The sequence below is a fragment of the Morone saxatilis genome, unplaced genomic scaffold (genome assembly GCF_004916995.1).
Source record: "Morone saxatilis isolate NCDOM2014 unplaced genomic scaffold, NCSU_SB_2.0 Contig12, whole genome shotgun sequence".
In the NCBI taxonomy this organism is placed as follows: Eukaryota; Metazoa; Chordata; class Actinopteri; family Moronidae; genus Morone; species Morone saxatilis.
In genome coordinates, this window is record NW_023339674.1 from 9,128,696 (window position 1) to 9,153,299 (window position 24,604).

The following is a 24,604-nucleotide window of genomic DNA, read 5'->3' on the forward strand; positions in this document are numbered from 1 at the left end:
TAAAAAAAACGGCCTTAAGAAAAACTGTATTAAAACATCAGTTTAAAAACCCTCACACAGCTCATCTCATCTATCGAGTCGCAACCGCATTGCTTCCAAAAAACCCTCGCTAATGAAATTATTTTTGGAAGAAAAAGTCAAACTAGTACTCGAGACAAACTGAGAGCAACAATTGTGTGTAGTGTAGTATAGCGTAGTGTAGTGTAGCATAGTGTAGTGTACTGAGTCCTGCCTCCCCTTATGTTTCCACCTGGGGGAGATCCCAGAAGAAACAGTCTTTTATCTTGTTTCCAATTTCTATTATTGTTGTTTACATGTTGTTTTTCTTGGTTCAGGCCTGAAGGTTGTATGTTGAATTTAATTTAAATGTCTGTACTGCATAAACAGATCACTGGTGGGTTACACATCTCACAAAGTGATGTACGATTATCTCCACTCGTCACAGGGTGGGAATGCAGAGCTCTGTCTGTTTTAGGTTTCAGTTGTTAGAAATGAGCCCATTCAAGTCAATCATTATTCAGCAGGAATGCAATTTGAGTTTCAGCATTCAAGACAAACAAAGATCTACATTATGGTGCAAGATACTCTGTTTAATTCCTGCAGAATATTTTTTTTTTCTTCAGTAAAGGGAAGCTCATAGATGTGTTTTGTACATAATTCAATTCATTTGGAGTGTCTGCTGTCTTGTTATTGTGTGTAGATGTGTTTAATGAAAAAATTTGACTTCATCACCAACATATATTGACAGTTAAAACAACTGTGGTTAGTTAAGTAGTTCAGTTTGGTTATATTTTCATTAAATTAAAGTTTTGTTCATTTATTACTTAAGATTAAAACTTGAAAATTCAAGGAAATAATTAAACTTTGTATCAGTTGGGAACTTGCAAATGCAATTTTCTAGTGACTGTGTAATGGTTTAAATATGAAATACAAACAGTACTAATAAACTATCTTAATAAACTATCTTGATTCCAACTAACAAATAAGATCAATGTAGTAAACTTTTCCTGTTAATGATACAGATGTCAAGTGCAGAAAAATAGCTCAAGCCTCTAAATGTCATGGTATTTCTTTACTTTCAAAGGAGAGAAATTGCCGATGGAATAAAAATTGTTCTCCCAAAAGGCTGAGAGCCCCCTAATGTTTTGACCTTTTGGTGACAGTCAGCCTCATAGTCTCACCCAGGGTCTTCGTCTAGAATGGAAAATAAAAGTGTGACCTTCTGGCTGAAACATTATCAATGAACCTCCCTCCTTTGGGACTGTCAAAAGGTTTGCTCATCCATGAGTTCCCTGTTTTTTTGGAGTTTCTCTTTCCTTTCCTCCTCTGTCTCCTGAACAGATGCTCAACCCTTACTGCAGTTTATTTGTTGTGAAAAATACAGAGAGAGCTTACAGTTCACTAACGAGAGTGATGGCGCTACAAATATAATAAATGTCTAAATTAGATGGATGGGAAAACATCACATATGAGACAAACAAGATACCAGCACAGCTTACTCAAAGAACGCTGCTTCAGTAATTTATTCAGCAATGTTTTGATTTCCTTTCTCCATTCTGGCAGCTCGACTTTGAGATACATATCTTATTGTCTTATTAACTTTTATCACATACAGTGTTTCCCATGTTCTCCTGGATCTAGGTCGACCCTACCTTCTGTTGTTTGTCTTCACGACTACTTCGATATAAGGGTGAGAGAAGATGAACTGTAATTGTATGCATTTTACACAATGACGCAAATCCCTTGAAAACTTTCCCAGATAAACTTTGATAAGTTTGACCACCTGTCAGTGCTGCTGATGAACAGCAGTAGTGTAAATTAAGCAGTGTAAGGGAATGGTAACAGAGGCAGATTGGTATAAATGAACACTCCTCAGCTTTAGTAACACGTTCTGGTGCTACTTTCCCTCGCCATCCGGTGTCGAAACATTCTACCTCCCAGAAGTGAAGAACATATGCAGTTTCTAAATAAAGCCGTTCCCCCCAAAGTGGTCTAGATTCTGATGGAACTACAGCAAATCCATCAGTTCCTGTCTTTAGTATTAAATTTGGCAGAATAATGTCTAATTTATAACTCTGTGTTAAAAAAGTGCTATATAAATAAAGCTTTTCTTACTTACTATAAAGCATGCACCCAATTAAGGCCTACAAAATAAATCTGCTAATAACAAACTGTTAAACTTTAAATATATATATATATATATATACTTTGACATCCCTGAGTAGTGAGTAAACAACATGACATCTCAGAAATGGCCACAAGAATATTAAAATCTACCTGCTGTGCCACTGAATCTGTCCCTGTGCCAAGCTTTGGAGATGAGGTAATTAAAGCAGTGTGAACATTATTGATGAAGAGGTTTTCAGTGCATACGGTCCTTTTTTCTTTCGGAGCCCTGCCTGTCTTTTCTCACCAGGTGACGTGTTATTTTTTTCATGGAGCCACTTGTCGCTCGTCAGCTGAGTGCTGCCTGAGGGCTTTGGGCTTTAGGAGATACTGTTAGTGGGAAATCAATCTTCTGTCAGGGATTCACAGATGGGTATCTTCGCTGCCACAAAAAAACACAGAGGAGCAGCAATGTGAATGTGTGGTTTAAAACAAGATAAGTTAGGGAAGAGATAGATAAGAGGAAAGAAAGGCAACCAATGGATTCACTTATGAAGGCAACAGAACATTTACAAGTTGTATATCTTTGCAGAAAAAAAACGTAATCACACTCTTAGCGCTGCCTTTGTGGAGCAGAACTGCTGAGAGGCTGTCAGACCATTAGGAGCGGTGTGTCAACATGGGTGTCATTACTTATTGCAATAACATTCAGAATTTGACTTGAGTATTATAACTTTTATGATGCCTCTCTAACAAGGCAAGCTGACAAAGATCACACTCATATTGACAGGAACAGAAGTATATTATAACATTTCATGGTAGGACAGGAGGATGCTGTTCATTCAGTGGTTGGTTTGTTAGTGTGGAATGGCCTGAATGTGCCACAAGAAAACTATTTCACTGATTAAAATGTCCATCTTCACTCCGAGACTCTATTCTAGCTTCCTGCTCCTGTCAGGCTCCTGACCGTAATTTACAAAAGACATACTAACTACTAGCTCCCCTCTTCTCTTCTTTTTGCAATCAAATCACATCCTCCTTGCACTTCGTTTTTTTCGTCTATTGACTGTGTCTATTGACTTTTGCCCTTTGTGAGTGTTTGCTGATAAAACCAAAGCAGTAACAATTTCTTATAAAGAAGAACTCAATGTTTGCAGAGCAAACTAAGTGCCATATGGACGTCTTCACCTGTTTGTTGCAATTGTTCTGATCTTGCTTTTCAGCAGCAGATTGAACAACATAGAGTAAAAACACTTCCTTTTTACTACAAACCTTTTACGACGGGGTTCCTCAAGGAATCCTTTTGGGGCTTCTTATGATTTAAATGTGACAAAACTAATAAAATCTTATAGATGCCCTGTCAGTATCTATGAATAATGATTAGGGGGTTTTAATGGTAATGAAACCTTGACATAAACATCCACCGTCTCAAGTTGTGGTTCCATCTTCAATTTCAAGGTTTTGAAATGTCATTTTCTACCTTTATTTATTTTTTTGTGCTGTACCAAAACCATGACCCCAAAACCAGGGAGCAAACACCTGGACAATTATCTTCTGAATCTGAAGTTAACTACACACAAGCTTCGTGGTGGCAGCCCAGGCGCATGCAAGGTCACCAAGCGGAGGTAGAGCCTTAGCAGATGTCCTGTTTGAATAACAACATACTGTTTGCCATTGAGGAGCTCCCAGTTGCCTAGGAGATTCAGCAGACCCTGACAGACATCTCAATCTGATGCTGTGTGGTGAAAGATGTGATGGTTTAGTCTTTTTCATAGCTGACTGTCTGGACCGGGCGTTCATCAGAGCCGCAGCGCCTTACGCTAAAAGTTAAGGTCAGATACATCCGGTAGAAGAGCAAGACACAATGACAGTGTCCTGCTTCTAATAGTCACTAGTTAATTTAAGTATGTCACAGAGTGGTAGTGTATTGTACCATATTAAATATGGACAGCCTTATTTTATTATACTTTGTCATGATTTAATGAACTAATTGCATTTGTTGAACCTTTTGCCAGTATGTAAGATGATAAGTACCTGACCTGAACAAGGTAAGCATTTCATACAGGACATCTGGAAGACTGTGATAGAGGAGTGGATAGATGGTAAGTGTTATAAAGGCTTATAAAGCTTAAAGCACTCTGGAACTGTTGTTTTTTCAAAGTGCTATATAAATAAAGTTAATTATAATTATTATTATTAGTAGTAGTATTATTAGTATTATTATTATAGCTCAGATGAGTTGCACATGGCTGATAAAAGTGACTGATAATATGTACCTGGTAATCTTTGTGATATTCAAAAAGATTAGAACTGTTGCTGTAGTGGTTTTCGTCTAGTGTTTTTAACGTTGTTGTTGTGTTGCAGTGCCTACGGCAAAAAGCTGCAGCAAGGAATCAGTTGTGATAATGTTTACCATCACACATGCCACACATTATAAGTTATAGTATAAATGGCAGCGTATACTATAAATCATGGCTAATGTCTTCCTCACACTGAAACAGCATATTGCAGATCTTTTACTGTAATTCCCAATGAGATGGGATGGTAACTCACACAGACTACAGATAGTGGGCTGCTTAGGAAGGTTTAATGAGTTTTGGGAGTTGTGTGCAGCACAAAATCCTTAATTGTTCAGTATAAAAACAGGAAAAATCACAATTGTCCAGACCTTCAAGGTGACTCTCCAAATGCTTGTTTTGTCCAACTAATAGTCCAAAACCTAAATATGTTATATTTACACTGTTATAAAACATAGAAAAGCAGCAAATCATCAGACAGTATTTAATACATTTCCCCAGCGAATGATTTTGCTTAATGAATTACTTGATTGATTAATCAATTTGCATAATTGTTGTTCGTTTTCTGTTGATTGACTAACTGATTATTGGACTAATTGTTTCAGCAGGTTTAACCCTTCATGTAGTATATGCCAGTACTCAAATGTAGTAATGTTCAGTTTTCCCAGGGAGACAGTAGAGAAATGTATCAATACAAATTAAATTATTACATTTATGTGCTACATCACACACACGTTTACATATTAGTGACAAATTTTACGACGTATATAGGCCTTCAGGGAAAAGGCGAGAAATATATTCAAATACATGATATTGTAATTAATGGCCGTGCATGCTGCTCAGAGTAATCAGTCAGTAGGTGTGGTGGCGTGTGGAGCATGTTTGTGGAGCACGTTTCTCTTTCCCTCTTTCTCTCTGAATCTCTGGATCATTGTGTTCCTACAGCTTATATGTAAATAGTTAGTTTGAGTCTGTAAATATTCAAATAGTTGGTTTCTTCTCCCTCCCTTGTAGATTTTTCTTTTTTTTTTTTACTTTTTTTTTTTTTTTACTTCAAATATCCGATGTTCCTCTTGTGAGTTTGTGATTATTTGGCTAAATAATAATGATGTTCATGTTCGTGTGTGTGTAAAAGAAAACTGTCAGAGTCAATGAAGTTATGTGAACTCTAGCATATACTCATCATCATACATTATAGATGTAACTTTCAGTTTGGACTATACTCACATGTAACTTATTTACTGTAGTAACATAGTATAGTATAATGTCAACTTGTTTATATATATTTATATTTTATCTCACAGATCCTCAGAGCACACTCAACCTTTATTAGTAAAGGAGGCGACAAACATTCAGTGTGGGGTTTTTTTGTTGGTATTTTAATATCTTTAGCATCATAATTGCCTGTCAACACGCATCTGACTGCAAAATATGATGAATGAGTCATTTTGAATAAACAAGCAACCTTAAACAACAGCTGTCCTAAACTGATGAATGACTAATTCTTAATTTTAATATATTAAGCACAATTTCTAGAAACATAATTCATCTAAAAAATAATAGTGCTCAGATTGAAGGAGGGATACATTCTGTAAATATGTTTATGTTTAAATAGTTGATTTATTGTTTAATGTTGAGATTCTGCTGCGGTTTAGTGACACAGGCTGTCAGAGACTAAAACAAGGCATAGCTGGTGCTCTGCAACCGGCTGTTGAAGCAAAGAAGCAACATTTAAACATAGATACCGATAGATATAAAGGTCTGGTGTGAGTGTGTGTGTGTGTGTGTGTGTGTGTGTGTGTGATCTGTGGTCATTTGATCAGCAGGAATTTGTTAAAATCCTGGGGAGAGTCTCTACAACATGGGGTGCTGGCTTAGATCCCGGCTCCCGGCCTTTTCCAGAGGAAGTTGTCCAGAATGAGCCTCTTCATGTTCCTGGCTCTTCCTCCCCAGGAACTGGCTGGGACTCGATGACTCCATCTGGACAAGCTTATCACACCGCTCTATGAATCTCTCTTCACTCTGTTCACCTTATCTTATCTGTGGTTCCCCTTTTACCTTTGCATTTCATTTTAGTTATTTAACAGACATACTAAGTAACTAATTAGCATTTTATTGTCAGAATAATCTTAAAGATGGACTAAATCTTAAGCATGCAATTGTGCAATAATTACACACAGGAGGAGGAACAAATGGTAACGTTTCCACTTTATCATTATGTTTTATTATTAATAATAATATAAAAATATATATAAAATGATAATTAAAGTATAAGTCTGGTAATATTTTGTAATGTCATCAATATACCAAAACCAACATTGGATTGAAATTTCCAGTCATTGTATTCTTTTTTCTTACTGATTTCATCCCATTACAGTAGATATCTTGAAGCTTGTGACTGTGGAGTGTTGTTTGTGGGAAGGTTAATGTTGAGACGTAATATTGTGTACACATTGTTTACAGTCACACTTTCAGGGGGTTCCCTTAACTTAAATTGAGCCTTAGCCTCTAATAATGTCTGTGTACATCCCTGCCTTTTACAAACATACTCATTGATGAATGTTCACATGTTCAGACTTTTAAATGCCACCAGTTCTGCCCTGGAGGAATCATTAATACAGAATACTGTAGATACATCTTCACAGTGAAAGGCTGAAAAATGTCATTGTGTTAGCAACTGCAGGATGCTGAAATCTAGTTATTCTTCTGCACAAGTTACAAGATGCAATTATTTTTTCTCCTTGATGGAGTGAAAGTGTTAGTTGTTCAGCCCTCCTTCCCTTTCAGTTTGTCAAGTTCCCACTCCAATACTTGTCAGTCACCTTGATGAACTATCATCAGCCATAAGACTGCCTACACACACACACAGTACTGTATTTAGTCAGAGCTGCACACACACAGTAGTACATACTTTTAAAAATGAAAAGAAGTCAGCTTGAAGTCGGCTGTAATCAGATTGGATGCAGTTCGAAAGGCAGCAAACAGGGTTTCTGTAGAGAGGTGTAAACGTGGCGCTGCCATGAGGCTCAACAGCATTGCTGTTTCCTTGGGAATATCATGCTGGTGATTTGCTTAACGCAGCATTAAGTCACACTGCATCATTTGATGCCTGTAGCACGTAGACATTACAGACAGAAGAAGCAGGCCACAACCAAATGCCTCATTTAAGATGTTGCAGGTCTAATATTTAGTGTTTTTTTGTTATGTCTGTATTAGATAAAGTTTGTTCCTCAAAATACTTTCTGGGTTTGTCATTGTTTCTGTGTTGAACTGTTGCCTCATTCTAGACCCATTTACATCCAAATAACCACCACATCTCTCTTGTCACTCACTGTGAAAGAGCGTGTCTCTGTCATCTCCTTCACTGCTGCACCACAAAGCACCTGAAGAGTAATTCATTATAGAGGCTTAACGGTTGAAAATACACACACTTTAGAAGGAAATCTCATTTTTATTAAAAACACAGCCTTGAGAGGGAAACATTTATTAGGAAGCTGCTGCTGGCTTAGGAAGAGAGAAGTGAGTTAAAATTAAATTGTTTTTGTAGTTAGGTTGTTTCCATCCCTTTTTATTAAAAGTCCTTGGTGGAGTCTGTGAGAGGCTGTATGATGCAGTTACACCTACAGTTACTGGAGCTTAATGGATAAAGCAGAGTGTATACTGTTGACTCCAAAGGCTTTTAAGGTATCTATAATGCAAGGTTATCTGTGTGTTTTATGAATTTATGTGTGTGTGTCAGCTCAACCAGACCTGTTTGTGTGTGTTTGGTGTTGGCAGTGGGAGGAGGAAGGGTATGTGACTCAGTCGAATAAATAGTTCCACATATCCCAGCATTAGTCACCTTAAGAAAAGACATGGGATTAAGCTCCTAGTCTTTTCTCCCCATTGACTCATAATGGCAGCAGTTTGATTGTCTGTGCCCACGCTGTCTACAGTTTTGTTTCTTTATTTATTTTTTTTATGTTTTGAGTTATTTTTCTCCCACTCAGTCAACCCCTCATTCAGACACAGACGTAATGGTAGACTGTGTGTTAGCAGATTGTGTGGACTTCCAGGGTAAGAGATTTAAAACATCACTGGTAACACAGTAATGATGCTGTGAGGTGTCCTGGATAAAGGATTCACCAAATGCCAGAAATAATAAGAATAAGTTGATTTTATGCCCTACGGGATGATTTGACATTTTCTGAATGTATGTTTTGTGGGTATTTCCTTGTTATTGCACTTGTTTGCATCACTGTGTGTGTGTGTGTGTTTGCGCGTGGGCACCATCTGCTGGTCACATTTGGCAGCAATTCATCCGACAGCTGTGTTTTTGTTGGTGAGCTCATGGCAGTGACCCCTCCTGACCCCCTCCCTGTGTTAAATCAGTACTTTGGCAGTCGGCCCCTCAGGCTCAAGAGCCCTACTATCTCCCAACTTTAATACTTCATTAAAATGGATGCAGAGTGACAAAGAGCCATAATGACAAAGTGAATAATAAATGTTGTACTCGTTTTCTGATTTGCCATAAAGATGTCGGTCCTCTTTAGTTACTTTAAAAGGCAATAATTGTAGGTCTCAAGTATTATTCGCATTACTCAGCCCAGCTATTAATAACAGTGATTTCACCTATAGATATTTAACAAGAGCTTTAACATTTGCTGCTATAAACACTCTGTGTGTGCAGCTCTCATGTTGCTATGATTGAACAGACAAAGGAAAAGAGCACTACCCACAGAAACTCAGACTTCATCAACATTAAACCTTGGCATAAAGACATTGTAGTCACACTGTTTGATTGACAGATGATCTGTGATAATTGCAGTGCGGTACCGCAATGAAAATCTTAATAATAAAGAAGGTTGAAAAGAGAGAGACAATCTTGCATAAAGTCGTTTTAAACAGTTTGAATAATTGACGGGCAGTTAAAAAGATTAGAAATTCAGCATATGATTCACAGTTTCATTATTTTTTTATCTATTTTCTTGTGTGGGAGCTGAAAAAGTGAGAAAGAAATGTGTTGATTTAACCAGCTCTTACAAAAGCATGTGTTCTCAGATCCCAATTACAGTGATAATATCTCAGTGTAAGGGTCATATTTGCTTTTGTCTGCTGCCATCTTAAGCCTGTCGGTGATAAGCGTCAGGACAAATACTCCTGTCACTCATATGCAGCTGAAGCTTGACACACAGCCAACCACTGGCAAACTTTATGATCTCTGAGTCCCTGAAATTTAATATACATAGTCTGTTTGATGTTGGATAGAAATATGTGGGGAATGTACTGTAAGATAAATGTGAGGTGCAGTGACTAAAACTGGACTGTAATGTAGTATATGTAGGCAGGAGCGAGCTGTATTTACAGCATGCTACTTATCAAAGGAAATGTTTAGGTACAAGCAGATTTAGGGCTGCAGTTTGTGTGTTTTGGCTGAATTCACAAGGTTTTGTTTTGGGTAGAGGAGGTTTGGGTCACTGGCTGTCTGTGGGTCAAAGATGAAACTCTGCTTGATCTTCTGTTTTTCCATCACCCCTCAGCCCCCGTTGGGAAAGCGCTATTCACTTGAGATACGACTAAAAGTTTAAGTGACATTTCCAGGGTTCCTGTTATCTTTTATCTAAAGTGGGCTCTGTTTTTAGACAGAGTGGGGCCCCGCTGACCCGCATAATGAAAAACTATCTGGGCTGCAGCCTCTCAACGCAACACAGCTCTGGCATGTGTCTACACAGGCAAGGCTGTAATTCCTGGTTAATGTTTGTGCACTGATGACTGAGGAAGGAAACAGATGTAAACTGGTGTGCTTGGCCGTTGCCGGTTTACCCCTGCGTGAAGGGAGTGCAGCACGCAGCTAGTTCACCCGAGGTACGAGCTAACAACGCTATAATTCAGGCCTGGCCATATTTAGGCAGGACTCAGTGCTATGTAAACAGAGCTTACTCCTGAGGGGAGGGCTCACTTCTGCACTCATGTCCATGTCCATCAACAGTGCTTGTGGATAGCTCCGCTGAGAAAGGGTAATGAAGTTTCTTAAGTTGTGAAGTAACTGGATCTGAAGAATTTAGAGACTCCCTACAATTGTCTCTTGAGTATAAAGCGCATCATCACGAGACAGGCTTTGAAGAATGCTGCTGCTTTGAGATGGACGACCTGGACTACCTGTCAGGACTGAGAGGGCTGCATAAGAGATCAGGTTTTGTTAAACCCTTACACGGCAGCATGAGTGAGGCCCGCTGGGATAGCTCTGGGGAGGCTGGTTCCTTCCCACTCAGCAGCCCTCAGCCCATCCAGCTGAAACCGCAGTCAACGTCTGGCTCGCCCTGTGGATCCCCAAGGATGTCCCCTTGTGACTCTCCTCGAAACTCCCCGCGCCACTCTCCTCTGCTCTTCCGCAAGCTCCTCGTGAACCGTAGCATCGCCCTGCAGAGGCGCTTCACCTTGGCACACACACCCAGGTAGTGTTGATAAGTAGAAGCCTTTCGTGGTCTGGATGTCCCCGACTTTATCTAGAGAAGTTGTAGTTGTATATGGATCTGATAAATTGATTTTAAAGGTTCAGGAGATTCAGAGTTTTTTCTTTTGACAATGTGACCCTGCTGAACTTGAATAAACTTAAGTACATGTATTTGTTTCAGGGGCTGATAGGTAATGGGGCTGCTTTTTCACGTCATCAAAATGTGTGTCATGGGTTTGCTGTGGCAAAAAAAGCCCCATTGTCTGATGAGAAGGTAACTGTGGGAAATCATGATTTTGTTGACGTCGGGACCAGTGTCATCTCAATGGACCCCGTTGTTCTCGCAATGAAAGAGAGCGTCTTGTTTTGTGCCTAAGGTGTTCAGCGCTGTATTCAGCAGGCCTGGCACAGGACAAATAGTGAGGACAAAGAATCCTATAGCAGCAGATGGACTGCTCGTCTCTGACCTGAGGTTTCTGTTTAGAAGGAGACAAAGCTGAGTTCAGAAGGATGAGGGACACCTCACCGCAGTAAACACAAGAAAGGCACTTAATGCTGCACCTTTCGTTTATTCACTCATCCCTCATGACTGCAAACGGGCAGCATGTGTCTCTTTTACGTCAGAGCAGATTGAGCCGATTAAAGTTTGTTGTGACAAGGCCAAAATTAGCGTTTCATGTTTCAAATTACATAATGTTCAAAAAATATTGCTCTATTTATTGTGATGATTGGAGATTATTAGTAATTTCAGGACACAATGTCAAGTATATATATATCACTACATGTCATTTTTAAGTCATTTTCAGATTATAAAAAATAGAAACTAATCATGTCAGTGCGAGAAAAAAGCAGTACTGGCGGGTAGTGACGTAGGAAATAGATTTTCCATGTACACAGCCATGACCTGTAGGTCATTTAAAGGAAACTTGCGGCATAGAAGGAAAATCCCCCTGCAGTCCTAAGCCCTCATATCTCAGTCTTGTCTGTAAACACGGGGGAACTATTTTTAGGGTCGTGGTAGTTTAAGTGTAGACTGTTAAATTCAGTTATTTGTAGAAAATTACTTAATGAGCTTTAACAGCATTTTATTTGTTTTTTTGTCAAATCACTCACAGTGCTGTTCCAGGCAGCGGTTTCATCTTAAGAGGACTTTAATACTGATAAATAAGAGCATTTCCCACAGCTATCTCAACAATGTTGTCCTAAGTTTTTTGATATTATTAACATGCTGTCACCATGAGGCTGAGGAGATCTCTTTCATGTGGCTGCAAGCTGTTTGCATCAGCAGTGTTGGTGTTTTGCTGTGGTTTTAATTTTAACCCTCCTGTTTCGCATATATGCACACAAAACTACTGCTTAAGGGAAGGTTAGAAAGAACCGTAATGAACTTTATGAGAAAACAGAGGAATATTGATAGCTTAATACGATGTAGTGTGACATTTGCATTATTGGTTAAATACATAAAAGCTACCAGAGCAGCTTCCTCTCATTGCTCTTCATTCATCCAGTTAATGTTCAAGCCTGTTCAGCTAACACATTACCTATTAAAATCTGATGAGGAAAGCTCCCACTGCTAGTCTAATTGACAGACAGTTTTCAGAGGAAAGTCATTCAAGTTAATCGAATTTCACCAGGTGTGCCACAGAGTAAAATCAAGCAATTATTTTACAAATAATTGGAAATCTTCCTCAAGTGCAATAAATAAGAGCAAAGCTTTAAGTAACACAGCCGTGGTTAGTTCCTCGGGAGGTAATCTTAATGCGCTATGCGTGACTGTCTGCCTGTTAACTACGTGGAGGAAGCAGCGCGTAAGCACGATGTGTAGATATATGTCATCTATCACTACCTTTCAGTAATGTCATCTGCTGCCCTCTGTGTAATGTTTAAACTTCTTAGTCTTGTCAGCCTCTCTCACCTCGGGGCAGTGTCCATTCCCTCACGTAACTCTCAGTCCAGATTGAAGGGCACATGTGTGGCTTCACTAACTGATGACATGAGCCTGGCATCAGCCTGCAGTGTTTGTCACATTACCTGCCTGTTGTTGTCATACTTATTGGTCAGCAGTCATTCTGCAGATGGAGCCATCTGTATTGACCTGCGACAACGATATTGATGTTTTTTCTACAATGTGTGGTTTAAAATAAAGCCAATTACTTCACCTGCTTTTAATCCATTTTCTACTAGCCACCAAAACCAAACATCTTTAGGCTCTTTAAAGTTGTTATGTTTATGTCTTTTTCAGATGATCATATTTTTCCAGAGAGGTTTTGATTATATGGTTAGTGTCTTAAACCCAGTGTCTGGAAATTAACTTAATTGCCTTATGGTGCCACATATAAATGAATTTAGTACATTACATTGAGATAATAAGGTATTATGTTAAAGGTCCAGTGTTGTAACATTTAGAAGGATCCATTGGCAAAAATAAAATATAATATTCATAGATATGTTTTCATTTGTGTATTATCACCTGAAAATAAGAATTGTTATATTTTTGTTACCTTAGAATGAGACGTTTTTATCCACCTATACTGCAGGTCGCCCTCCATGGAGCCATGTCGAGCTGCCCTGTTTCTACAGTAACTCAGAATGGACAAACTAAACACTGGCAATAGATAGGGATGTTGGTAGGGGAGGATGAAGGGAGTTTCAGTTTGCAGCTACACTGATAGATGCCACTAAATCTTACACGCTGTATATTTTATATATATTGATCAGTGGACAACTCAAGAAGATCTTGATCTCAAAATTACTATTTAAAGGATCGAATAAATAAAAAGTAAATATGAAAGTGTTGATAACATATTGGATGCTTAAGCACTTTAATCAACTCAAGCCTCCTCATCAGACTCAAGTGATAGTTTAGTGGAGCAGCTGGTGTCCCATACGCACATAAAAACACCTAGCATGTGTGTGCGTGTGTCGTTTTTATTACATGACTGTTTTAATTCCTTTTATTTACCTGCCTGTTTGGCCTTTCATCATTACTCACCGGAAAATCTACCCACATTTGGTACTTGTTTGGTGGTGTTCATTTCAGATCCTGCTTAAACTGCTAGACCACCAGCAAAGGTGCACCTTTAATACACTTACATTTAAAAATAAGTAAAAATAAGTTATGTATTGCAAAAGTAAAATAAAGCAAATTAAAAACTCTCAAGTCAGCTTTTTATTTGAAATATTTAAATGAATAAAACTTTAAGGAAAAACAATCCATGAGTAGCGTAAATGTTTAATCCCCCACGTGGCTTTGGAAGACCAAGGATAGTGAACAGTCATCAGGCTCTTGAGTCTTCATTTATCCTCACATTACCTCAGTTTATTGTTGTTATTATTATGATGTACTTCACATTAATGCACCAACCACATGACAAACAAGTTATACCACATTTAGAAGATAATCATGTATGTCTACAACATCCTCTTTTTAGTTTGCAGTGTTCACATACTGCTTAGGGAAGTGGTTGTGGTGGCTTTGACTGTTGCCACGCAACTTGTGTCCCTCTATCTGAAGCTGAAACTTTGAGTGTTAGCATCTAGAAACACAGGCTCTGTCCTCACTGCTGAAAGCAATGTAACAAACAAAGAAAGACATTGACGTTGTCATCCTTGGCAATAAAAAAAAACAGCAGATATATATTGTTCTTTTTTGATGAGCCACTTTTAAGGTTGAGGAAAGACAAATCTATATTATCGCCTGTATCACTACTGGTGTGTCATTTACCAATCACTCTGCCTCTCCATTATTTAATTACTCAGAAAACAATTGATTGTGCTAAAAGCAAAAAGAAAGAGCTAAAATTAAAACATAAATTCCCTCTGTAGGACGGCACATGGAGACATCGTCATTTACAAAAACACCAACACATATTTCAAAGACTTAATTTCAGCAGCTCTGTGTTGGTGAAATCTTACTGCTGTCTCCTGTGGGTTAAAACATTATTGGTGGGAATCTGTTGTTAGGGTGTGCTATGTGGTTCTGGCAGGGGTGTCATCTCACCTTTTAGTCAATAGTCTATTGTCACCGTCCCATGTTTTAGCATCTAACGTACTATCATGTGTGAAAAGTTAATGAGTGTAGAGAAGTTGTGAAATGTATCTTTACACCTGTCTTCTTCTACCTTTCTCCTTATGGCAGACTCGTTGAGTAGTGGTTTCTGATTTCTGTTTTTTAATTTAGTGTTTGAAAAGTAGCAGGAACATGTGGAACCCTGTGGATCCCCCCAACATGTCCCCTTGTGAGCAGGATCTTTATAGTCTTAGTCTATGATTTTATAGTGTATTAGGATTGGTTATTGTCCAGTGTGTAACATTTAGAAGGATATATTGGCAGAAATTGAATATAATACTCATATGTATGTGTTCATCAGTATATAATCACGTAAAAATAAGAACTGCGCTTTTGTTACTTTAGAATGAGACGTCTTCTAGTGAGTCCGCCATGTTGAACCACCATGTTTCTACAGTAGCCCAGAATGGACAAACACTGGCTCTAGATAGGGCCAACTAGTTTTTCACAAGTTTCCCAGCCACCGTTGTTTCTCCTACACACTTGGATCACTGACCTGTATTTGTTGTAACTTTACCGCTGGATGCCACTAAATCCTGCAAACTGGTCCTTTACGTATTCTGTTTTTCTCCCCAATTTCATTTTTAGCATTTAGACTTGAGCTAAGATGAGTGTTCGAATAATGGAACTGACTGTATTTTGATAATGACTGATTTTGCTGGAGGATTTGTTACTTTTCTTCATCATATATTATTATAAACTGTATATCTTTAGGTTTTGGGCTGCACAATTAATGAAACTGAAACTGAAAGTTCAATATCCAAATTGCAGGAAGCTCCAGTTTTTTGATAAAAGGTCAAATGTGTGACAAAAGATGGTGACACTGGTCTACAAATCTTTTTCTCCAGATTTAAGAAAACATGCTTGTTTGGTAAAGACCCCAACATCATGATTTAAATAGTTTTTAAATATATATAAGTTAAATATGTGATGCAAAGATGATAATTCTTGTACTAATTGTGAATCATATCACAACCACGGTATCAACTATCATCAATAATCGCAATATGATGTTTTCACTACATTGTGCAGCCCGATCTCATCTGGGGCTATGGGAAGTTGTAATGGACATATTTTCATTAAAATAACATAAATAATTGTTAGTTGCAGCCCGATTTACACCATTATGAGACACTAAAAGTCTCAAAAAACCTAAAATATCAATCTACCATGTATACTTGTTGAGAGTGTGAGATTCTGTTTGTTTGGTACTTTTATGTAACAGGTTTTGTCGTGCATCCTTACATGCCCTTAATCTCCCCCATACCCCCTTGGCCACCCTGCCCAGCACCAACTCTAACAATATCCCCCTGTAATTTTGTAGCTGCAAGGCAGCCGAAGGAGGGTGTCGGGTCAGGCGGCCCTGTTGATCTCACGTGTCAATGAAGGCTGAGCCAAGCCTGCTCTGCCAGACACAAAAACACCCGCCAGCCACACAGTGGAGTCAGATCTCTCTTTGACAAGTTGGGACACACCAAAATGTTCCTTTTTAGCCGTCTGAACGTAGGAGTATTCCTCTCTCAAAGCTCAGAAAGGGTCGATACTCACTGCATTGACTTTGCCTTGAATGCCTGAAAATGTTGCTTACAAGAGGATCCATCTATAGCTCCATGCCAAAACTTTTAAGTTAAGCTCTTGCATATTCGTCTTGGCACTGGATGTCCTGTACAAAACAAAAAAACAAAAAAAAGCATTGACAGCTCCAGAGGATTTGGTGGGCTGTCCTCAGCCCCCACAGAAACCTCAGGGGATACCGCAAGCTCTCAGACTGCTGGAGGAAGAGGTCGACCCGCGCTGACGCTACCCTGCAGTGTCATTGCTCTCAGCGACAACTCAACCCTTCCTCTTTCCTGTGAGTGACTGAAACAGAAAAAGAGTAACAAAGCTACTTCAAACGTTTTTACACTTCTCTCCAGATCTTCGGTTTTTCCCTGGACAATTTGGAGCTGTGACCTAAAGATCTAAAGACCATTTAAGGAATGTAGTCAATGTCACGTCTGGGATTAGTTTGGGCATTTACAACAACAACAAACCAGTGAGAGAGGAGAGACAACTTTGGAAAATCCTTCAATGCAGCTTAGTCCTCAGTTACAACAGCTCCCTTTCTGTTTCTTCCTTCTGGAGAGACTAATTGAATATCACACTCCAGTCAGCCTTGTTGAGGCTTGCCTGGGACTTCAGTGGAAGAACTCTACAACATTCCTCAACGTTTTTTGCTGCATCCTGAGGCACTGAGGATTAATCAGATCTGTCCTCCATCTGACTATCAGTTTTTTTTTTTGTCGCTCACCTGAACGCTTTCTGTGTTTTGCTGTTTCGCAGAACAATACCTCATGGAGTCAATACAGACCCACCCGGTGGTTCATGGGAGAAAAGAGTTGTAAAGTTCAAGAATCTCCACGAGAGGCTCGATTCAGATGTTCAGGTTATTTTCTTTACAGCCCAGAGTGTCTGGTATGAGTCAGGAGCTCGAGGAACAATGAACAAAGACCTCCGATTGGCAAGGAAAGGGGCGCCGACTGGTTTCGGACACGGTCGGAGACACTCGTGCTTGGGGTATGTTCCTAAACCATCCATCCTGCGTCTATTTGGCGCTCGTATTCATTAGAGGGAGGGTTCATACAAGCTGCAGAGTACGGCTGCACGCATTGGCTCACAGACCTGGAGTGATCACTGTCCAGTCTACAATAGACAAGGTTACTTTTAAACAGATCACAATTATTTACGTACCAGTGATTTTACTGTTAGTCCTGATAATACATGTGCACTGAGAACAGCTGCTACTGGTTTTGCAGAAGTAAATTTCATGGTCTGATAGTGACAGAAAGAAAATGCATTTGTTCATGAAAAAAAAGGTTATACTCTACTTAGTTAACACGATATGCAAGAGCGACGTGAGAACATAAGGAAGATGGATAATTGGATATCCAACTTCCTGACATCACAAAAATAGATAAAACCTTGGCTGCAACATTTGCACTATAATTATATTATATATATATATAATATATAATATATTATAACCTAAAATGTGATGCTTAAAAGTATGAATAAAATATAGTTTGGTTCCTGAAAATGATTCAGAAATAAAAAAAACTGATTGTGTGAATATCAGAAGTGCCTTTAGTCTAAAGGTGCTCTGGCGTTCACAAAGAAATCCAGTGAAGTACTTAAACCAACTTCAGTGGCAGAAAATGGACCAGAATACAGAAGAGCAGCAGAACAGGTTGCAGTAAAGATTGTGAAACTCGAGCCTATTCAAACCAAGAAACCCTCAAGAGTTTCAATGTTGTAATCTGCAGCATTCTGTGAAAGGTGATTACTGATGCCACTGTCACATCATATGAAAGCGATGAAAAAGATTCACGTTTATGAAATATTTACAACATAAGACAATAATTCTAGATGGTTGTATGATTGCAGAGTTGGTCTACTGAGGTTTAAAACATACAATGTGCTTCTATATCCATTAAATGTAGGTTTAATGTGTTCAGATCACAATGATGGGACCATAGTACAGTAGAGGATCTGATGTATCTTATAGCTCATGCTAATGTCAGTCTGTGGCCTGTAGAAAGGGTTTCTACAGAGTATTGAGGTCAGCAGTGTGACTTGATGAGCTGTACTGTTTTTCTATTTGCTGGTATTTTACCCAACAGCTTTTGAGAGGAAGCTAAGTTTTGTTTGTGGCAAGTTTCATTTAACACACTTCCTGTTTTTGCTAAAAGTCTCTCTGAGACATTTTTCAGCACGATGACCCTGAGACAAATGTTGCAGACTGAACACAGAGCACTGAAGTGAGTGTCAGACCATCTGGAGATGTTTGTGTTCCAGCAGCTTAAAAGCAGATGCAGACATGCAGCACAGTTTACTTTTTATAAGTGCATGTGCTTCAATTTGTGAATAATGCATTCTTCTCTGACACTGTGTGTATGTATGTGTGTGTTGTCAGTGTGCCTGATGCATTATTGTCTGTCTATGAGCAGAGGGAGGGTGTTGGTGGATAGATAGCCCCGCTTGTTGTTGCTAATCTACGTCGAGGGGCGGACTCATGTTACACCGATGACAAACACACACTACCTTCTGTGTGTCCATGTATGTGTGACGTGTTTTTATGCGTTCCAGTGTGTTGTGTGTGCGTGCGTGTGCGTGTGTGCGTGTGTGCGTGTGTGCGTGTGTGCGCGTGTGCGCGTGTGTGCGTGTGTGTGTGTGTGTGTGTGTTCATGCCTGTTCCTGTCCTCTGTCTCATTGAGCATTAAGCGGTGCTGACTGGTGGGCACCGCCCAGCTCTCCACTCTGCTGGTGGGTCAGGGGTTGACTCAGCCTCCCATACCACATCAAAAAAACACGTGGCACACCTACACCATCACCCAGAGCGAGAACCATAGAGGTTTACAGAAGAGGGAAACTAAGAATAATGACAGCCCTTGGTGCAGCAGTAGACTTTAGTGTATATGTTGCTCGTAGCACCTGTGGCTGTAGATGTTGTGAATTGTTGTGAAGACGTTTGACCTTTGAAAAACACAAATAAACTTATAAGCCAGATATTGTACAGAAGATTATTCTGCCTGCCAAAAGCAAAACACAGGTATGAATTTAAAAAGCTGAATGTAAAGCACATCTTTCTACCAACAAAAACAGGTGGGAGAGTGGATTTATTGTTTTGTTATTTTTACTGGCTCTATTGTGATTCTTCATCACTCATTTGATTATTTCAGCACACCTTTAGCTCAAAGGTATCAATGCAGTATTTTTATATGCTAGCAGCACCTACAATATCTTGTTGCCAAAAGTCCTTCCTATACCCAGTTCACTCAGTATTGTAGAGAAGGTCGTTCGTGTTGGTTAACACATTTTGCTGTTCCCATTCAAACTTAAACATGCCAACTAAGAGGATGATGAAAAAGGATGCAGTTTCAATGTCAAACATTTATCAGTGCTGTAGGTGTCAGGAATATCATGTAACAATTATCTGATGACAAAGAAATGTCTTTGCTCTTGATGTCAAAGAGGGTAATTTTGCTCACAGCTGCAAGTTATTGTTTTGTTTGTTTTGTTTTATTAAAGATGCTGTGGTGTATACGATTTTATCTTATCTGGCAACATTGCATATCTGTAAAACATTTGGAGATTACTCAAGTGAAAGGGAAACTAGGGGGAATTTTGAAATGCTATTACGTCACGAGTTGGCAAGTTGTCAGAGTGGCTTCCCCGAGTAAATGACTCTGTTAACACACGGCAGAAATGTGTTTAATAGCTCGATCATTTACAGACTAAAGCTTATTAGGACAAGGACGAGTGTAGGATTTAGTGGCGTCTAGCGGTGAGGTTGCAGATTGCGAGGAGAACCTCCAGTGGCCTTCAAGACCCCCTAGTAGTGGAGCTAGTGTTTAGTTTGTCTCTTCTGGGCTACTGTAGAAATAAGGTGGACCCACTCACCTCAAGGTGATTATAAACTCACTAAAATATATAATTATTACTATAATGTTCCCTTTCTGCAAATAGATCCCCCTTAAATCCTACACACTGGTCCTTTAAGACTATTAGATCACTCCAGGCCTGCCTGGTCCCAGCTTATCATCCAGTGCATTCCCAATAAGAGACTTGTTTCTGACCCAGTACAGCCACAGTTGAGTGTATTTGAAGGGGGGGTGTAACACAACAGACCCCCAAAATAAACCCCTCAAGCCTGGAATAGTTCCCCAGCCCCGCCAGCCTGCACATAACACGTGAGTGTGACATGTGTTTCTTGTTTCTTGTTTCTCTTGTACACACATTTTTACACACACGTTTACACATACAAACACACACTCTGCCACAGCCACCCGTCCCAAAATCCATATTGATTGTTCCACCAGAGAGTTGCTGTTGTTGTAGTACTTTGAGGTCATGTTGCCAAATTAGGTGTTGCAGTGGAAAACCAGTTGAGAGTTTCACTTTTGGGATCATTGTATAAACATTTCAGCCTTCACACTATTTCTCCCTTCTGCCTATTTCAGTCAAATCTTATCAGTGTTGGAAGTTTAAAAATAACACAACTATTACAGTAGTTGTAATGATATTGCCATTGTTTCTGTGGTTGAGCTGGCAGTGTGTTTGCATGTTTGTGTTTGTTTTGCTCCCATGTGTGAAAATACTACAGTTTCTGGGCACAGAGCGACCTCTGCTGGATAGTCAGTCCGCACTCAGCACTCTAAGTCACTCCAATATTGGCTAAATATCAATGTTCTCTGATGGCATAGATATAATAGGTTTAACTTCATCTGAACTCAGTGAATGTGAATTTGCTGAATCATGCTCTACTTATCTTGGACAAATAAAGATTAAAGCCAAAAAGGCCCAAATTAACAGACACTACCCTCTGAAATAACTTTGTGGTCAACTGCAGCTGCAGGTTGTGTGTTTTCTGGGAGGCACATGAGAAGCAGCGTGACTTCAGTCCTGTTCGAGGATGTTAATATGAACTAAGCAGCAACCATCATGACTGACTGTTAAAGCCACTTACAGACACTACATGCTGGAGGACTTCACTGAGGCTACAGTAACGCTTGGCTTTAATCCATCACAAAAGCTGCATTTGAATGAATTAAGAATTTCACAAATTCTGATAAAACGGTTGAGACTAAAGTTACATTGCCACAAATCAGACATGTATGAGGATGAGGACTGCATGTGAAAGCAGCACGACTGATAATTAAAAAAGTCAGATTCAGTGTAATTGTTTCTGTTCTCACTGTTGTACACTCTTGGCATGAATGTAGGTAGGTTTTCATCTTGAGCAGCTCTCCAATGAGATCGTCCTGTCTGCTTAAAGGGATGTTAAACACTGAAATGAGCCACAGTCACAAGCAGCTGGAAGTCACTGCTCTACGCACACATGTGCCACAAGGTGGTGCAAGTCTGTCTCTGCTCCGCTGTCACAAAATCATTGTAGTTAATACAACACATACATGCGCAGACAAAGTGCTGCTCAGACATTACTGTCTTTAAATGAAGACTTTAATGGCTGTGAAAAAAGGATATATTCACTGTTTTTAACCCAGGCTATACTAAAATGTTGCTTACTGTTATTGTATTATTATATACTTACCCAGTGTTGAGCTGGGATTGACTCCATGCAACCTAAAAGGATATTAGCTAATGGATGGACAGTTTAACAGACAGATTTTATTAGTAAAAATAAAGACTAATTTTTAATAACTGGAAACTCCCAGTATAGTTAAACACATCTTTACTGCACTGAAAGTGTACATGTACTGTTCATTAGCCAGGGAAAATAAAGTAAGAATGCTGGTCTTTGAGAAGAAGGTATAAACTTTTCTGAACTAAACTAGAAGGCTATGTTTTAAAAAAGGATCTGGATTAAAAAGTATGTCTATTAAATGAAATAATGACACTTTCTCTGTCTCTGTGAACTTCAGCAGACTGACTCATATCTGATATTTTAATAGGTTAATAACTAATAATAATTAATTCTGTATACCATTATAAACTTGTTACAGACACACACAAACACTTTCTCACACACTCATGCACACAGATACATGACACTCCCCCCTCACAGCTTATTCTCATTACCAGTGGTAATGTTGTCATAGGAGCCAGCAGCCAGCTGGAGCGTAGAAGTCATTTGGCTGGTGGATCTGGTTACACAGCGGCCTCACAAACACCTCATTCTCAGCAAACCTCCACCCCTGCATCTGAGGTCCAACATGTTTCACAAGCACGTTGCACAAGGAGGGCGGAGAGCTTTGGTGGGAGCGGTTTTAGTTCACTTTAACTTAGACAAAAAACAAAACATTAAAATGTCAATGTGATATTGGAAATAACTGCATGAAAAGCTTAATACTTGTTCCGAAAAACAATGGTTCAAATACAAATGTAGCTATTACTCCTTTGCAGGGTTTTAAGTTTAAATCAGCACTTGTTTGTACACAAATTGGATCCACAAACGTTTACAAGAAGCACTTCTGAATGACTTTAAATCACTTAAATGGAAGGGTTTGCATGTGTTGTTGAGGCAGTAACTCCTGCTAACAAAGTGGTCCCATGCATGGAGCGAATAGGAGTGAATTAAAAATTCAGTTCATTTAGTTTAGTTACTTTATGCTGATGGTGTTCCTAGTTGTGGAGCAACTGGTGTCGGCTCATGCAGTCTGAATGTGTTTTGTGGATTTGGAGAAGCTTTGTCATCGTGTCCCTCTGGGAGTCTTGTTCGGGTTGCTGTAGGAATATAGAGTGCTGGTACTGTATGACTAAAGAGAGAGTTGTAGGTTTTCTCACAGAAACTCATATGATTTCTCAGTGAGGGTCTGATTCCACCAAAGCCGCTTTTTGTCAGTGTTTGTGATTTTAATGGTCAAAATATGCGTGGACAGTGTCCAGTTGGATGACCCCGAGGATTGCATCTCCACTATTTGCGGACAATGTAGTTCTCTTGGCTTCATTGAACTGTGACCGACGGCATCCACAGCTGACTGTAAAGTGGTTCAGATGAGGGTCAGCACCTCCAAGTATTGCTGGCTCGTTTCTCATCTCTGCACAGCTGGCCAAATCGGTGTGAAATGAGCGTTAATGTCGGATCGTCTGGCAGAAACGCTCCGACAAAGCCCCCCTCTTCTGACATTGGACCATCACGCAAGCAGTTCTGATAGTATACTGGTCCGTTAATTCCATTTGAGTTAGACAGGGACCTTGTTTTGTCTTCACTAATGCAGGGGAATCTCGCATGATGGCCTTGCGTTGGTTTCATATTTCTGAATAACTGAGCCATCAGTGTAGTCCCAGGTCTGGAACTCAACCTCACCCAGTGGGGAAATTAAATAATATGAACCCACAGCTGGGGCCATCTGATATTGCCCTGCCTGTATATAAAATCAGCCAGTGGCAGATTACAGTAGCAATTGTCAGCATTTAAAATTCAATTGAATTTGCAACTGTCTGTCCGTACAAGGCATGTAGTGTAGTGTAAGTCTGGTCAATTTAATCAAACCCTTGTGTTGGAATTAAATGAATTTTACAGTGAGTCTGTAGACAAGAACTATTTATAAAATTGAAAAAATTAAAATAAATAGCTGATGTCATAGCGTCACCACTCTCGGTAGGTCAAATCAGTTAATTTTTTATATCTGATGATTTAAAGCCGCCCTGCGCTACACCTCCTTTCCCATGTGCCTGCCAACACGTCCGACTCAACTGTCTGCCCTGTGTTTAAAAAGACAAATATTTGCTTGTGATGTCGACAGCAGCGTGTCGGTCAGTTGATGTGAAATCATCAGGTCCAGTAAGTCCGTCACTCCCGGTGGCGGACTTACAAACATCAATAAGAACATATAAAACGATAGAAATACATGAATGAGTTTGGATTGGCAATCTGTGTGCAATTAATTCATCTAAATACTGCAATCACTAATGTTACAGTTAATGTTTGAACCCAGATGCACAATACATTATTGCTGTGTTGTATTTTGTGGAGTCTGTTAAGTCTGTGTGGTGTATGTGTTAGGCGTGTGGTGTGTGTGTGTGTGTTTTCTGAGCCTGTAAATGGTTAAAATAGCCACAGGAGACATGCTGCCTCAGAGAGTTTCCCTGTTTAGAGTGCTGGTCTCAAAACACACACTGCACACACATACAGTATATACACCACACATTTACCACATACAGTGCATATACAGAGCATTACCACACACACACACACAC

At 39.4% G+C, this 24,604-nt stretch overlaps 1 protein-coding gene across 3 annotated transcripts in view; it reads left to right on the top strand.

Annotated features, from left to right (window-relative positions):
* Window positions 1-10,347: 10,347 nt before the first annotated feature.
* LOC118322195 (cAMP-specific 3',5'-cyclic phosphodiesterase 4D-like) overlaps window positions 10,348-24,604 on the top strand; it is a 52,863-nt gene continuing 38,606 nt past the window's right edge. For 2 of the 3 annotated variants that reach the window (XM_035653809.1, XM_035653811.1), the window contains exon 1: window positions 10,348-10,837. In XM_035653809.1, the coding sequence (XP_035509702.1) occupies window positions 10,524-10,837 (314 nt within the window). In that variant the 5' untranslated portion in view covers window positions 10,348-10,523. Of the gene's footprint in view, window positions 10,838-16,362; window positions 17,462-24,604 lie in introns of those variants that run through there. The other variant, XM_035653813.1, reaches the window with a different exon arrangement.